Source organism: Grus americana, chromosome 30 (assembly GCF_028858705.1).
Source record: "Grus americana isolate bGruAme1 chromosome 30, bGruAme1.mat, whole genome shotgun sequence".
NCBI lineage: Eukaryota > Metazoa > Chordata > Aves > Gruiformes > Gruidae > Grus > Grus americana.
In genome coordinates, this window is record NC_072881.1 from 605,617 (window position 1) to 618,175 (window position 12,559).

At 68.7% G+C, this 12,559-nt stretch overlaps 1 protein-coding gene across 2 annotated transcripts; it reads left to right on the forward strand.

The window, feature by feature from the left end:
- The first annotated feature begins 4,439 nt into the window (after nucleotides 1–4,439).
- LOC129197914 (trafficking protein particle complex subunit 1-like) lies at nucleotides 4,440–11,667 on the forward strand. 2 transcript variants are annotated; one of them, XM_054806733.1, is made up of 5 exons: nucleotides 4,440–4,607; nucleotides 5,899–5,997; nucleotides 7,515–7,585; nucleotides 8,965–9,115; nucleotides 11,267–11,667. In XM_054806733.1, the coding sequence occupies exons 2-5, from the start codon at nucleotides 5,899–5,901 to the stop codon at nucleotides 11,393–11,395; spliced, it is 450 nt and encodes a 149-aa protein (XP_054662708.1). In that variant the 5' UTR covers nucleotides 4,440–4,607; the 3' UTR covers nucleotides 11,396–11,667. The 2 variants fall into 2 exon arrangements, with proteins under 2 accessions (XP_054662708.1, XP_054662709.1); XM_054806734.1 differs by having other exon boundaries at nucleotides 4,448–4,607; nucleotides 8,977–9,115; nucleotides 11,267–11,664.
- Nucleotides 11,668–12,559: the final 892 nt, after the last annotated feature.

Here is a 12,559-nt window from a genome sequence, read left to right on the forward strand (position 1 = left end):
GGTGGGGACCGGGGGGTCCGCAGGGCCAGGGGCCACCACCTGCGAGAGAGGGGGGGTGAGAGGGGGACGGGGTGGGGGACACCCGGACTGGGGGGGTCCTTGGACACCTGGGTGTTTGGGTGGGGGGGTCCTTGGACATCATGGTCCTTGGGTGGGGGGGTCCTTGGACACCTGGGTGCTTGGGTGGGGGGTCCCAGACACCTGGGTGCTTGGGTGGGGGGGTCCTTGGACACCACGGTCCCCAGGGTGGGGGGTCCTTGGACACTGGGGTGCTTGGGTGGGGGGGTCCTTGGAAACCTGGGTGCTCAGGGTGGGGGGGGTCCTGGACAGAGGGGTGTTTGGGTGGGGGGGTCCCAGACACCAGGGTCCCCAGGGTGGGGGGGTCCTGGACAGCTGGGTGCCCGGAGGGGGGGGGAGGAGCCGGCCCAGATAACCCCCCCCTGCTCCCATCATCCCCCGCGGCCCCGTTAATCCCCGGGGGGGTAAAACCGGGATTATCCCCCCCTCCCCCCTCCCCCCCCAGCGCAGGGCGGCGCGGCCACGTGTGGGGCGGGGGGGGGAGGGGTGGCACCCCCACCCATGGGACACCCCCCACCCATGGGACACCCCCCACGCGGTGTCACCCAGACTCGTGTGTCACCCCCACCCTGTGACAACCAGACACCCGTGTGACAACCCCCACCCTGTGTCACACACACCCCCCTCCCCCACGGTGTCACCCACGCCGTGTGACACCCACACACCCGGTGTCACCCACAGCGTGACACCCACAGTGTGACACCCACCCAGAGTGACACCCACACAGCCAGCGACACCCTCACCCTGTGTCACCTGCACACCCGGTGACACCCACACCCATGGGACACCCACAGTGTGACACCTGCACACAGTGACACCCACACACCCAGTGACACCCACGGCGTGACACCCACACACAGGGACACCCACACACCCAGTGACACCCACGGCGTGACACCCTCACTCTCTGTCACCTGCACACCTGGTGACACCCACAGCGTGACACCCACAGTGGGACACCCACACACCCGGTGACACCCGCAGTGTGACACCCTCACCCTCTGTCACCCACACACCTGGTGACACCCACACCCATGGGACACCCACAGTGGGACACGCGCACACCCAGTGACACCCACAGCGTGACACCCACACAGAGTGACACCCACACACCCAGCGACACCCTCACCCTCTGTCACCCGCCCACGCGGTGACACCCACAGCGTGACACCCACAGTGTGACACCCACACACCCAGTGACACCCTCACCCGTGGGACACCCACAGTGGGACACCTGCACACCCTGTGACACCCGCACACCCGGTGACACCCGCACCCGTGGGACACCCACAGCATGACACCTGCACACCCTGTGTCACCCGCACACCCGGTGACACCCGCACCCGTGGGACACCCACAGCGTGACATGCGCACAGTGACACCCGCACGCAGTGTGACAGTCGCACGCCTGGTGTCACCCCCCCCCGTGCCGCCGGCGCTGCGGGGTCAGGCGCTGCCGTAATCCCACCCCGGTTATTTCTGGCACCTTCATCCCCCGCGGCCGGGTCACCCCGTGTGTCACGCCTGCACACGCGTGTGCCGGGACACAGCCCAACCTGCACACGTGTGTGCCGGGACGTCTCACACCCACAAACGCGTGTGCAGGGACACGTCGCACACCCACAAACACGGGTGCAGGGACACATCGTGCACCCACAAACACGCGTGCAGGGACACGTCGCGCACCCACCCACAAACGTGTGTGCAGGGACACGTCGCACACCTACACACGCGTGTGCAGGGACACATCACGCACCCACAAACACGTATGCAGGGACACGTCGCACACCCACAGACACGGGTGCAGGGACACATCACGCACCCACAAACACGCGTGCAGGGACACGTCGCACACCCACCCACAAACGTGTGCAGGGACATGTCGCACACTTACACATGCGTGTGCAGGGACACGTCGCACACCTACACACACGTGTGTGCCGGGACACGGCCCAACCTGCACACGCGTGTGCAGGGACACGTCGCACACCCACAAACACGTGTGCAGGGACACACCGCACACCTACGCACACGCGTGTGCCAGGACACGTCACACACCTACACATGCGTGTGCCAGCACACCTCTCACATTTGCACATGCGTGTGCCAGGCCATGGCCCAACCTGCACACGCGTGTGCCGGGACACGTCTCACATTTGCACATGCGTGTGCACAGCTCCCCCCAGCCCAGCAGGGCCCCCGGGGTCTGGGAAATGGGGAGGGGACTGGGGGTCCAGGGGGGACCCCGATACCGGGGGGGGGACCCCAAAACTGCAGGAGGGGACCCCAATACCTGGGGGGGACCCCAATACCCCGGGAAGGGACCCCGAAACTGGAGGAGGGGACCCCAAAACCCCAGTGGGGCACGCAGGAGTCTGGGGGGGGACCCCAATACCTGGGAAGGGGACCCCAAAACTGCAGGAGGGGACCCAGGGGTTGCGGGAGGGGACCCCAATACTCAGGGAGGGGACCCCAATACCCCAGGAGGGGACCCCAATACTCAGGGAGGGGACCCCAAACCTGCAGTAGGGGATCGAGGGGTCCCAGAGGGGACCCCAATACCCAGCGAGGGAACCCCCAAAACCCCAGGGAGGGGACCCCAATACACGTGGGGGGGATGCAGGTGTCCAGGGGGGTACCCGGGGGTCCGGGTGGGGGACCCCAATACTGCAGTAGGGGCCAGGAGGGGACCCCAATACCCCCGTGGGGCACCCACGCAACTGGAGGGGACCCCAATAACCCGTGAGGGGACCCCAATACCCCAGTGGGGCCCACGGGGGGGTGGGGGTGGGGGGGTGGGGGTCCCTTACCTGTTCCCAGGCCCTGGCGGGTGGGTGCTGCGGGGGGGTGGGGGGGCCGTGGCCCCCCCCGGACACCTGGGTGCCCACTCGGCGGCTGCCCCCAGGGTGCCCCCACGGCCGCCAGCACCCGTGTGCAGCCGGAGCGGGGGGGGGGGGGCCCTAATCCCCCTTCCCCCCCCCCTCCGTGGGTGTAATCAGCTTAACGAGGGGTGGGGGGAGGAGAAGGGGGGGCCTGTGGGTGCTGGGAGACGGGAGGGCAGCACCCACGGGGGGCACACGGGGGACACGGACAGGCGTGGGGGGGTGGGGGGGTGTCACGGGTGGGGCGTGGGTGGTCTGTGGGTGCTGGGGGGGGGGTGGGGGGGCACGGGGGGACGTGGGGGGACACGAGGGGGGACACGGGGGGGGACGACACACGGGGACACACGGGGACACACGTGCCCCCCCGGTTGCCCCAAACCCGCCGCTTTCAGCCCCAAATCGCCACCGCCCCCCGCCCGTCACTCACGGCCAGGGCCACGCCCCCTCAGCCCCAGCCACGCCCCCACCGCGCCCAGCCACGCCCCCTCAGCCCCAGCCACGCCCCCTCAGCGCCGCTCTAAACCCCGCCCCTCCCTCCCCCCCCCGCCCCTCGCTCTGCCCGGCCGCAGCCGCCATATTTGGTGAGGGCGGAATCGGAAGTGACGTCAGCGGCACCGGCGCTGGGGCCGGGCGGAAGTGACGGCGGCGGGGCGGAGGTGAGGCGGTGGGGGGGGGGAACTGGGAGCCCTGGGGCCGACTGGGGGGAGCGGGGAGGGGGGAACTGGGGGGACTGGGAGGAACTGGGGGGTAACGGGGGGCACTGGGAGGTGCCGGGCGGTGCCGGGCGGTGCCAGGCGTAACGGCACTGGGAGGAACTGGTGGTACTGGGGGATACTGGGAGGTACTGGGGTAACGGCACTGGGAGCGACTGGGACGTACTGGGAGGCACTGGGAGGCACTGGGGGGCACTGGGGGAGGCTGGGGGTTGTGAAAACTGGAGTGGACTGGGGATATAGGGGGAACTGGGAGGTACTGGGGGGTACTGGGAGGTACTGGGGGGCACTAGGGGAGGCTGGGGGTTGTGAAAACTGGAGTGGACTGGGGATACTGGGGGGTACTGGGGGTTGTGAAAACTGGGGATACTGGGAGGTACTGGGGGGCACTGGGGGAGGTTGGGGGTTGTGAGAACTGGAGTGGACTGGGGATACTGGGAGGTACTGGGGGGCACTGGGCGATACTGGGAGGCACTGGGGGGCATTGGGGGTAATGGGACTGGGGGATACTGGGGCGAACTGGGAGGTTCTGAGGGATACTGGGATGTACTGGGGTAACGGCACTGGGAGGTGCTGGGGGTTGTGAGAACTGGAGTGGACTGGGGATACTGGGAGGTACTGGAGGGCACTGGGGGTTTCAATGAGAACTGGAGTGGACTGGGGGATATTGGGGGGCACTGGGAGGTACTGGGGGTTTCAATGAGAACTGGAGTGGACTGGGGATACTGGGAGGTACTGGGGGGCACTGGGGGTTGTGAAAACTGGAGTGGACTGGGGATACTGGGGGGCACTGGGAGGCACTGGGGGGCACTGGGGGATGTGACAATTGGAGTGGACTGGGGATACTGGGAGATACTGGGGGACACCAGGGGCCCTGTTGGACTTGGGGCCCCCCCCCGTGGGTTGGAGACCCCCCCCCAGCCTTGGGGTGCCGGTGAGTTTTGGGGTCCCCCCAGCCCTGGGGTCCCCTGTGGGGTTTGGGGTCCCCCCTGGTTCTGGGGTGCCCCCCAGTTTTGGGGTCCCTGTGGGATTTGGGGTCCCCCCCCAGCCTTAGGCTGCCCCTGACTTTTGGGGTTCCCTATGATTTTTGGGGTCTCCCCCAGCCCTGGGGTCCCTGTTGAGTTTTGGGGTGTCCCCCCCACCTCTGGTCCCATTGAGTTTTGGGGTCCCCTGGGGAGTTTTGGGGTGCCATTGGGTTCTGGGGTCCCCCCCCAAGTTGGGGTCCCCCCCCAAGTTGAGGTTTCCCCCCCATTGGCTTCTGGGGGCCCCCCTGAGTTTTGGGGTCCCTCCCTAAGTTGGGGTGTTCCCTGAGTTGGGGTCCCCCCCCTCTGGCCCCGGGCCCCCACGAGTTGGGGTCCCCCCCCTGAGTTCCAGGGTCCCCCCCCCAGTTCCGGGATCCCCTAAGATTTTGGGGTTCCACCCCAGGTTTCAGGACCCCCCCTTGAGTTTTGGGGTCCTCCCCCAGATCCAGGGTCCCCTCCAGGTTTTGGGGTCCCCCCCGGCTCTTGGGGTCCCTCCAGGTTTTGGGGTCTCCCCGGCTTTTGGGGTCCCCCCAATTCCACCCCCCCAAGTTTCAGGGTCCCCCCCAGCTTTTGGGGTCCCTCCAGGTTTTGGGGTCCCCCCTGGCTTTTGGGGTCCCCCAATTCCACACACCCCCAAGTTTCAGGGTCCCCCCCGGCTTTTGGGGTCCCCCCAATTCCACACCCCCCCCCAAGTTTCAGGGTCCCCCCTGGCTTCCAGGGTCCTCCCTGATTTTTAGGCTCATCCCCCCCAGCTTTTGGGGTCCCCCCCGGCTTTTGGGATCCCCCCAATTCCACCCCCCCCCAAGTTTCAGGGTCCCCCCCCGGCTTTTGGGGTCCCCCCAAGTTTCAGGGTCCCTCCTGGCTTTTGGGGTCCCCCCAATTCCACACCCCCCCCAAGTTTCAGGGTCCCCCCTGGCTTCCAGGACCCTCCCTGAGTTTTGGGCTCATCCCCCCCAGCTTTTGGGGTCCCCCCCGGCTTTTGGGATCCCCCCAATTCCACCCCCCCCAAGTTTCAGGGTCCCCCCCCGGCTTTTGGGGTCCCCCCAATTCCACACCCCCCCCCCCAAGTTTCAGGGTCCTCCCTGGCTTCCAGGACCCTCCCTGAGTTTTGGGCTCATCCCCCCCAGCTTTTGGGGTCCCCTCCCCGGGTTTTGGGCCCCTCCCCAGGTTTTGGGGTCCCCCTTGATTTCGGGGTCCCCCCAGATGACGATCCACAACCTGTACATCTTCGACCGGGCCGGCACCTGCCTGCACTACGGGGAGTGGCACCGGCGGCGCCAGGCGGGGATCCCCCGGGAGGAGGTGGGGTACGGGGGGGGAATTTGGGGGTACGGGGGGGGAGTTTGGGGGTGCAGGGGGGCTGGGGGAGGGGAATGGGGGGGGCCATGGGGGGCAGGTGGGGATCCCCTGGGAGGAGGTGGGGTACGGGGGGGGAAATTGGGGGTGCAGGGGGTTTGGGGGGGCTGGGGGGGGTCATGGGGAATTGGGGGGGGCAGGCGGGGATCCCCTGGGAGGAGGTGGGGTACGGGGGGATTTGGGGGTGCAGGGGGGGGGGGCTGGGGGCTCCCCCTGGGCTGGCAGCAGAGTGCGGGGGGGAGGGGTGCCAGTGTGTACCCCCATTTCTCCCCCCTGTGCCCCCCCGTTCCCTGTGCCCCCCCAATCCCCGTGCCCCCCGTTCCCCCCTGTGACCCCCATTCCTGCACCCCCATGTCCCCCCATTTCCCCCGCACCCCCATTTCCCCGTTCCCCCCATTCGCATGCCCCCCATTTCCCCCGCACCCCCATTTCCCGCACCCCCATTTCCCGCACCCCATTTCCCACACCCCCACTCCCCCACACCCCCACTCCCCTGTACCCCATTTCCCCCGCACCCCATTTCCCCCACACCCCATTTCCCCCGCACCCCCACTCCCCCCATACCCCGCTCCTGTACCCCCGCTCCCGTACCCCCACTCCCCCGTACCCCACTCCCGTACCCCACTCCCCCCGCACCCCCATTTCCCGCACCCCACTCCCGTACCCCACTCCCCCCGCACCCCCATTTCCCCGTACCCCACCCCCATACCCCATTCCCGCACCCCCATTTCCCCCATACCCCACTCCCCCCGCACCCCCACTCCCCCTGTACCCCACCCCTGTACCCCACCCCCGCACCCCCACTCCCCCCATTTCCCCCGCACCCCCACTCCCCCGCACCCCCACTCCCCCGCACCCCCACTCCCCCGCACCCCCATTTCCCGCACCCCCATTTCCCGCACCCCACTCCCCCGCACCCCACTCCCCCGCACCCCCACTCCCCCGCACCCCCATTTCCCGTACCCCCACTCCCCCCGCACCCCCACTCCCCCCGTACCCCCACTCCCCCGTACCCCACCCCTGCACCCCCACTCCCCCCGCACCCCACTCCCCCCGCACCCCCATTTCCCGCACCCCCATTTCCCGCACCCCCATTTCCCGTACCCCACCCCCGCACCCCCACTCCCCCCGCACCCCCACTCCCCCCGTACCCCCACTCCCCCGTACCCCCACTCCCCCGCACCCCCATTTCCCGTACCCCCACTCCCCCCGTACCCCACCCCCGCACCCCCACTCCCCCGTACCCCCACTCCCCCGTACCCCACCCCTGCACCCCCACTCCCCCTGTACCCCACTCCCCCTGTACCCCACTCCCCCGCACCCCATTTCCCGTACCCCCACTCCCCCCGTACCCCACTCCCCCCGTACCCCACTCCCCCCGTACCCCCACTCCCCCGTACCCCACTCCCCCGCACCCCACTCCCCCGCACCCCATTTCCCGCACCCCCCGGCCGTGCCCGCAGGAGTTCAAGCTCATGTTCGGGATGCTCTTCTCCCTCCGCTCCTTCGTGGGCAAGATGAGCCCCACAGACATGTATCCTTGGGGGGCACAGGGGGGTCTGGGGGGGCCCGGGGGGTTTGGGGGGGCACAGGGGGTCTGGGGGGGCATGGGGGGTCTGGGGGGCACAGGAGTTTGGGGGGGCACGGGGTTTGGGGGGGCACAGGGGGTCGGGGGGCCCTGGAGTCTGGGGGGGTCCCACAGGGTTTGGGGGGGCCCCGGGGGTGTGGGGGGGCATGGGGGGTCTGGGGGCACAGGAGTTTGGGGGGACACGGGGTTTGGGGGGGCACAGGGGGTCGGGGGGCCCTGGAGTCTGGGGGGATCCCACAGGGTTTGGGGGGGCCCCGGGGGTGTGGGGGGGCATGGGGGGTCTGGGGGCACAGGAGTTTGGGGGGGCACGGGGTGTCTGGGGGGACACGGGGTTTGGGGGGGCACAGGGGGTCGGGGGGCCCTGGGGGTTTGGGGGGGCACAGGGAGTCTGGGGGCCCTGGAGTCTGGGGGGGTCCCACAGGGTTTGGGGGGGCCCTGGGGGTTTGGGGGGGCCCCGGGGGTGTGGGGGGGCATGGGGGGTCTGGGGGCACAGGAGTTTGGGGGGGCACAGGGGTGTGTAGGGCCCCGGGGGGTTTGGGGGGGGCCCTGGGGGTTTGGGGGGGCACGGGGTGTCTGGGGGGCACGGGGGGTCTGGGGGGGCACAGGGGGTCTGGGGGGCACAGGAGTTTGGGGGGGCACGGGGTGTCTGGGGGGACACGGGGTTTGGGGGGGCACAGGGGGTCTGGGGGCCCCGGGGGTGTGGGGGGGCCCTGGGGGTTTGGGGGGGCACAGAGGTTTGGGGGTCCAGGGGTTTGGGGGGGCATGGGGGGGTCTGGGGGGGTCCCACAGGGTCTGGGGGGGCCCGGGGGATCTGGGGGGGCACGGGGGGTGTGGGGGCACAGGGGTCTGGGGGGGGTCCCATGGGGTTTGGGGAGCACCCCAAAGGGCGTTTGGGGGGTCCAGGGGTTTGGGGGGGCCACAGGGGGGTTCAGGGGGCACCCCAAAGGGGGTTTGGGGGGCTCTGGCAGGAATTTGGGGGGGGCCCTGGTGGGGATTTGGGGGGGCTCTGAGGGGGGGATTTGGGGGGAGCTCCAATGAGGATTTGGGGGGGCCCCAGCAGGATTTTTGGGGGGCCCTTGGGGATTTTTGGGGGGGATTTTTGGGGTGCCCTGGTGGGGATTTGGGGGGGCCCCGGGGGGGGGGGGGATTTTGGGGAGAGTTGATTTGGGGAATTTTTGGGCTGCCCCGGTGAGGATTTGAGGGGGGGGGTGTTGATTTTTAGGGGTACCGCAGTGGGGATTTTTGAGGGGGATTTGGGGGGGGGGGGATGGATTTTTGGGGTTCCCCCCCCCCCCTTTTTTTTTTTTTGCGTGGCGGCCCCTCAGCTCGGCGCGCAGGCGGGACGGCTTCGTCTCCTTCCAGACCAGCAAATACCGGCTCCACTACTACGAGACGCCGAGCGGGCTGCGCCTCGTGCTCAACACCGACCTCAGCGTCGCCAGCGCCCGCGAGGCCCTGCACCACATCTACAGCCACGTGAGGGGCCCCCCAAAAATCCCCCTGCACCCCAAAAATCACCCCCAAACCCCATCTGAACCCCCCAAACACCCAATATCCCCAAAATCTGCCCCAAAATCGGCTCCCGTACGCCCGAACCTGCAGCCGTGAGGCGCTGGACCGCGTCTACGGTCACGTGAGGGCACCCTGAAATCACCCCTGCACCCCAAAAATCACCCCTGAACCCCAAAAATCACCCCTGAGCCCCCAAACCCCATCTGAACCCCCCAAACACCCAATATCCCCAAAATCTGCCCCAAAATCAGCTCCCGTACGCCCGAACCTGCAGCCATGAGGTGCTGGACCGCGTCTACGGTGACGTGAGGGCACCCCAAAAATCACCCCTGCACCCCAAAAATCACCCCCGAACCCCCAAACCCCATCTGAACCCCCCAAACACCCAATATCCCCAAAATCTGCCCCAAAATCGGCTCCAGACCAGCCCCCGCTGCACCCGCAAGGTGCTGGACCGCGTCTACGGCCACGTGAGGGCACCCCGAAATCACCCCTGCACCCCAAAAATCACCCCTGAACCCCCAAAATCACCCCCAAACCCCCAAAACCGCACCCGTGCCCCAAAACCACCCAATATCCTCAAAATCTGCCCCAAAATCTCCTGCACCCCCAAACCTGCCCCACTGTGCCCACGAGATCCCCTGAGGGCACCCCAAAACCCCCCCACCCCCCAAAAATCACCCTGAACCCCCCCAACGCCCCTGAACCCCAAACCCACCCCGTATCCCCAAAACCTGCACCCCTAGAAAGCCCACACCCCAAAACCTGCCCCCTGCACCCCAAAACCTGCCCCCAACCCCCCCTGCACCCCCAAATCCTGTCCCCCGGTCCTGCCCCACGCCCCCAGCACTCTCAGGGCCCCCCCAAATCCCGCTGCACCCCCAAACCCACCCCAGCACCCCCCAAATGTGCCCCTTCCCCCCAGCCCCCCAAAACCCTCACCCTGGGGCCCCAGAGGGGGGGTCCCCAGGTCTTGGGGGGGTCCCCAATATTTGGGTCGCTGGGTGCTGGGGGGGGGGTCCCCAGGTTTTGGGGCGGTACCTGGGTTTTGGGGTGTCCCTGGGCTCTGGGGTCCCCCAGTTTGGGGGTCCGTGGGTTTTGGGGGGGTCCCTGGGTGCTGGGATCCCCCAGTTTGGGGGTCCCTGGGTTCTGGGGGGGGTGTCCCCCATTTTCTGGGGTCCCTGGGTTTTGGGGGGGGTCCTTGGGTTCTGGGGTCCCCCCAGTTTTGGGGGTCCCTGGTGATGGGGTCCCCGGGGTTCTGGGGGGGTCCCTGGGGTTCTGGGGGGGGGGTCCCCCATTTTCTGGGGTCCCTGGTGACGGGGTCCCTGGGTTCTGGGGGGGTTGCCCTGGGTGCTGGGGGGGGGTGTCCTTGGGTTTTGGGGTCCCCGTGTTCTGGGGGGGGGGTCCCTGTGTTCTGGGGGGGGTCCCCCATTTTGGGGGTCCCCTGGGTGCTGGGGGGGGGGTGTCCTTGGGTTCTGGGGTCCCCCCAGTTTGGGCATCCCTGGGTTTTGGGGGGGGGGGTCCCCGTGTTCTGGGGTCCCCCCAGTTTGGGGGTCCCTGGCGATGGGGTCCCTGGGGTTCTGGGGGGGTCCCCTGGGTGCTGGGGGGGTCCTTGGGTTCTGGGGTCCCCCCAGTTTGGGGGTCCCTGGGTTCTGGGGGGGGGTCCCCCATTTTCTGGGGTCCCTGGTGACGGGGTCCCTGGGTTCTGGGGGGGTCCCTGGGGTTCTGGGGGGGTTCCCCTGGGTGCTGGGGGGGGGGTGTCCTTGGGTTCTGGGCTCCCCCAGTTTGGGGGTCCCCTGGGTGCTGGGGGGAGTCCCTGGGTGCTGGGGGGGGTCCCCTGGGTGCTGGGGGGGGGGTGTCCTTGGGTTTTGGGGTCCCCCAGTTTGGGGGTCCCCGTGTTCTGGGGGGGGGTCCCTGTGTTCTGGGGGGGGGTCCCCCATTTTGGGGGTCCCCTGGGTGCTGGGGGGGTCCTTGGGTTCTGGGGTCCCCCCAGTTTGGGCATCCCTGGGTTCTGGGGGGGATGTGTGTGTGTGTGTGTGTGTGTGTGTGTGTCCCTGTGTTCTGGGGTCCCCCCAGTTTGGGGGGTCCCTGGTAACGGGGTGCCCCCCCCCCCAGCTGTTCGTGGAGCTGGTGGTGAAGAACCCGCTGTGCCCCCCCCGGCAGCCGGTGCAGAGCGACCTCTTCCGCTCCCGCCTGGACGCCTTCGTGCGCAGCCTGCCCTTCTTCGGGCCCCGCCCCGCCTGACCCCCGGGGCACCCCAAAACCTGGGGGGCACCCCAAAACCTGGGGGGCACCCCCTAAACCCCCCCTGGTACCCCTAAATCCCCCCCGGTACCCATAACCCCCCCCCCCGGCACCTCTAAACCCCCAGGGTACCCTGAGATCCCTGGGGGGGGACCTCTAAACCACCCCCTCTGGGGGGCACCCCAAAACCTGCGGGGCACCCCAAAACCGGGGGGGCACCCCTAAACCCCCCCCGGCACCTCTAAACTCCCAGGGCACACACCCCCCCCCCCCCCCAAAACCCGAGGGGCTCCCCAAACCGCCTCCTGGCACCCTTAAACCCCCCAGCACCCCGATATCCCTGGGGGGCACCCCAACCCCCCCCCCCGGGGGCACCCCCAAAACCCGGGGGGCACCCCAAAACCCCCCCCCGGATCCCCCCAAACCCCGGGGGGCACCCCGACATCCCCAGGAGGGGATCAGGGTGCCCCCCCCTCCACACCTGGGGGGACCCCAACATTCCTGGGGGCACCCCGATACCCCTGGGGGGGTCCCTGCACCCTGGGGGTACCCCAAATCTGTTGGGGGGGTCGCAACCCCCCCAAAATGGAATAAAGTTGTTTTGGTGGTTTCTGGCTGTCTGGGGGTGCTGGGGGGGGCAAAGGGGGGGTCCCCAATCTTTCGGGGGGGGTGTCCCCCATTTCTCGGGGGGGATGTCTCCATCTCTCGAGGGGGGGTCCCCATCTTTTGGGAGGGGTCCAACATTTCTCTCGGGGGGGTTCCCCATCTCTCGGGGGGGGTCCCCATCTTTCAGGGGGTCCCCCTTCCTCAGGGTGGGGGGGGTCCCCAATCTTTTTTTTGGGGGGGGGTTCCCCATTTTTCAGGGACCTGAGGGAATCCCCCCTAAACCAAACCCAAATCTCGGGGTTCCCCCCCCCAAAATAAAAAAGCGACCCCGGGATCTTCCCTCCCCCTCGCCGTGAGGGGGCGGAGTCCTGTATGCAAATGAGCCGTATGCAAATGAACCGTATGCAAATGAGCGCCGCCCCTGGGCGGAGCCTCGGCCCGGGTCCCCTGTGGCCGCTCGGACGCGTCTCCCCCCCCCCCCCCCCATTTTTCGATCGTTTCGCGCCCCCCACCCCACCCCCACCCCCCCTCCACCCCCCACCCGGGTCCCCCCCCCCC

Coding starts and splice junctions, on each gene's coding strand:
- LOC129197914 (XM_054806733.1), top strand. CDS start 5,899: ATGACGATCCACAACCTGTACATCTTCGACCGGGCCGGCACCTGCCTG. Junction 5,998..7,514: donor CGGGGATCCCCCGGGAGGAG/GTGGGGTACGGG, acceptor CCGTGCCCGCAG/GAGTTCAAGCTCATGTTCGG. Junction 9,116..11,266: donor TGCACCACATCTACAGCCAC/GTGAGGGGCCCC, acceptor CCCCCCCCCCAG/CTGTTCGTGGAGCTGGTGGT.